General features: G+C 38.6%; 1 protein-coding gene across 1 annotated transcript in view; it reads left to right on the top strand.

The window, feature by feature from the left end:
- fkbp7 (FKBP prolyl isomerase 7) overlaps positions 1-3,347 on the top strand; it is a 9,256-nt gene that overhangs the window by 1,065 nt on the left and 4,844 nt on the right. Inside the window, exons 2-4 of the mRNA XM_005736907.1 lie at positions 9-89; positions 352-503; positions 2,715-2,842. Coding sequence (XP_005736964.1) covers positions 9-89; positions 352-503; positions 2,715-2,842 — 361 coding nt within the window. The remainder of the gene's footprint in view (positions 1-8; positions 90-351; positions 504-2,714; positions 2,843-3,347) is intronic.

Here is a 3,347-nt window from a genome sequence, read left to right as displayed (position 1 = left end):
GAGTGCAGCCAAAGGAGCAAGAGAGGAGATCTGATCAATGCTCACTACGATGGGTTCCTCGCCAAAGATGGTTCCCAGTTTTACTGCAGGTCAGTGCTTTGAAAACAGAGTTATGTGTTAGTCCGATGTTAATTTGGAGTGAGTAATGAATGCATATTTAATCCTAAAGTCCTCTTTAATGTGTGTTTAAAATGCTGAAGCTCTATTTAAGCTTTAAGTATATTAAAGTGTAAAGGGATTGGAAACATTCCTCATTTTAAGTTTAAAGCAACCAAAATTAAAGTGCACGTTTAGTCAAACTTATTCAAAGATTGTTGATGTTCTTTGTCTCTGCTTTTATTTCTGTTTCAGTCGTACAGACAAAGATGGACAGCCTCAGTGGTTCGTTTTGGGTGTGGGGCAAGTCATTAAGGGACTGGATGATGGGATGATGGGCATGTGTCCTGGAGAGAAGCGAAAACTAACCATCCCATCAACCCTGGCATTTGGAGAAAAGGGCAAAGGTAAAAACATCTAGGTGGTGGTAGGTGTGCTGATTATGTATTTCCCCACAAGGTTGGGGATGTGATTTTAAGGTTTTTATCATGAAAACTCAGTTATACTCAAGGTAAGGCCTTAAAAGGTTATCAGCAGTCTGAGTTTTAAGTTGCTTCTATCATTTCCTGTTGTGGTGTTCCCCAGGGCTCAGTTCTCGGTCCTGTTTTATTTTCTGTCTGTGTGCTTCTGTTGGGTCCAATAATCCATTAAGCAGTGACTGTGAAGACCCATAGAGGCCTTTATATGACTGTTTCAGAGGTTGAGAAGTACAACTTGTGTAAAAATGTGGACACCTCTTTAAACAAATAACTAAAAAGTCCTGAGATGTAAATAAAAATGTTTTCCATGAGCTTTGAGTTTCTGCAAGTTGACTTTGTTTCAGTGATTTGAAAGCGTTGAAGAAATTAAGTTTAAGTAAATCAGTAGAAAATCTTAGTGTTTGCTTCAAAAATGAGCTACAGCAGCATCTGTCTTTTTTATTATTCATTACATACATACATATGCTGTGTTTTCTCAACTCTGTTTTGTGTGATATTAGTTGATTGTTGCAGGTCTGCCTTCATGCTGTCTTATCTTCTTTTACAGCCCTTTAACTGAAGGGAGATCACATCCCTCGCAGTGTTTGCTACTCTTCTCCACATGGCATGTCCTGTAAGCATGCAAAGATCTTTAAAGGTCTCCTCTTCGTTTCTTCTTTGTATGTGTTGGAGAACTTTTGGAGGAGTAATAGTTGATTCTTTGATTAATACTAACTACAGTCCTCTGATAGTGGTGTGTTCAGTCTGGGATGTTGCATTTCACCCTTTGGGTGTGAAAGAAATGTTTCTTCTGCTTAGAGTGCATGTTTTAGTTGCCCCCTGCACTAGTTGGCTTTATAATGACCTACAGACACTGAAACAGAGCTTCACCGATTCTTCTCTCTGTACCCTCTGTTATTCTCTGTACATTAACTGCATGTCAATCTAATATTCTTTTGCTCTCTTGCTCGTATAAAGCATATTTTATCTTGTTTGATTTTAACCAATGGCAGTCATTTTCCAAGGTACCTTTGTGTCTTTATTAGGCAATAAAAGAGAAATGGTTTGTAATCTAAAGCATAAGGTGAGAAAATCTAAAGATACTGCAGAATAATATGTAACCATAAAACATTTGGGTCAAAAACACGGACATAGACTTATGATTTTTCCCAAACAGCTACTGAACAGACTGATGAAAAACAAACAAACATAATTTCACTTTGTAAACACTGAAGAGGAAGATTGTACTACAACACAAGCCATATTATTTGTCAGATAATTACTATTAGAGGCGACGGCTCACATAATACAAACTTAGCCTTAATGTAATTTAGTGGGTGGAGCCAGAGGTTATAAGGTTTGGGTTAATATTGCTGTAAATGGTAGTAGCAGGGCTTCCTGTGCCTGAAGTTACCATCCTGGAGTTCCACAAGTATACTTGGTCCCATCATGCTCACATCTTTCATTAACATCGTGTCTTTTGTAACAGATTGTAATGTCCATAGTTACTCATGCTGAAGATGCAGTTGTGTGTTGCAGAGCTGTGACATAGGGGGGAATTAGCTATGGAGACCAAAGCAGATTTTGTATCAGGATGTAAACGTGTTTGTTTCTGCTGTAAAGTCTGGACATTTTAACATAGAAGTGTATGGAGACTGAGTCACTGCTGGAGCTTCAAGTGGACATTAGGGGAACTGCAGTTTTGACACTTTAGACTTTTTCTGCATTGTGTAATTTAATGGGGTAAAAACAGACGTAAGCAGCCGTACATGAATTTTTACATACGATCAGTTTAAAAAAATCTTCTGGTCTCTTGGGGCTTGTGTAAACCTTTAGATTCACATTTTCAACACACATATTTTTCTTTAAGCTTCAGAGCAGCGTCTATAGTTTTGCTCTCAAATCACATTTTTAAACACACACCTATTCTCCTTGATAGTGAACAATGCACCAAACCTACTGCGTACTTCCATGCCTTTATATTTTGCACTGATTAAAGTCACTACCATGTTACTCAGTGATTAATGTTTCTCTGTCGGTATCTGCTGTTTTATTCAACTCAGCACAAAAATCTGAAATCAGCAGCTGAGCCACCAATCTGATAAACGTCTTCAATGATAATGAATCATCGGTCATTTAAAATGTTGATGTTTTAAACAGGTCCGGTGCCTCCTAATGCCACCGTGGTCTTTGAGGTGGAGGTCCTCTCTGTGTCCAAGGGACCACGCACCATGGAGGCTTTTGGAAGGATGGACCTCGATAAAGACAAGAGTCTCTCAAAGGCAGAGGTAACTTTATTTTATAACCTGGTAATTACAATAGAAGCAAGGACACAGTTGGTTCAGCTCATGCTTTCTATCATAAAATAAGTCCTCTGTAATCCGATGACAGACGATCTCAATTCCACTTATTCAGCCTGACATCAGTCTTCAGTTCCAGGTCTGAATGCACCTTCAGTCCTAAATGACTGAATAGAAAAGTGAAAAGACAAAAAACTGCAGCACATTAATAAGGCAAGAGCCTGGAAACAGGGTCATCATATCTTAAGAACCAGATAAGCAGTCGAGCAGAATGGGCTTGTTTTATGCTGAAAATCAGGGTTATTAGGAGATACAATTTCGCACCTGGTCCATCTGTGTGCGTGCAGCTTAAACATGCATAGAAAATACCTTCCTACAAATTTGTTTCTCTGTAATACCAGTCATGAAACTGAAAGAACAAACTACATGATTGTTATGTAATAAAACAGGATCCAGCTCTACATGAAATGTGCTTAGTTGGTCTCTTTTCGCA

This window comes from Pundamilia nyererei, unplaced genomic scaffold, assembly GCF_000239375.1.
Source record: "Pundamilia nyererei isolate P.nyererei 1_Seehausen unplaced genomic scaffold, PunNye1.0 scaffold00071, whole genome shotgun sequence".
In the NCBI taxonomy this organism is placed as follows: Eukaryota; Metazoa; Chordata; class Actinopteri; order Cichliformes; family Cichlidae; genus Pundamilia; species Pundamilia nyererei.
This window is presented reverse-complemented; position numbering and strand designations above follow the sequence as displayed.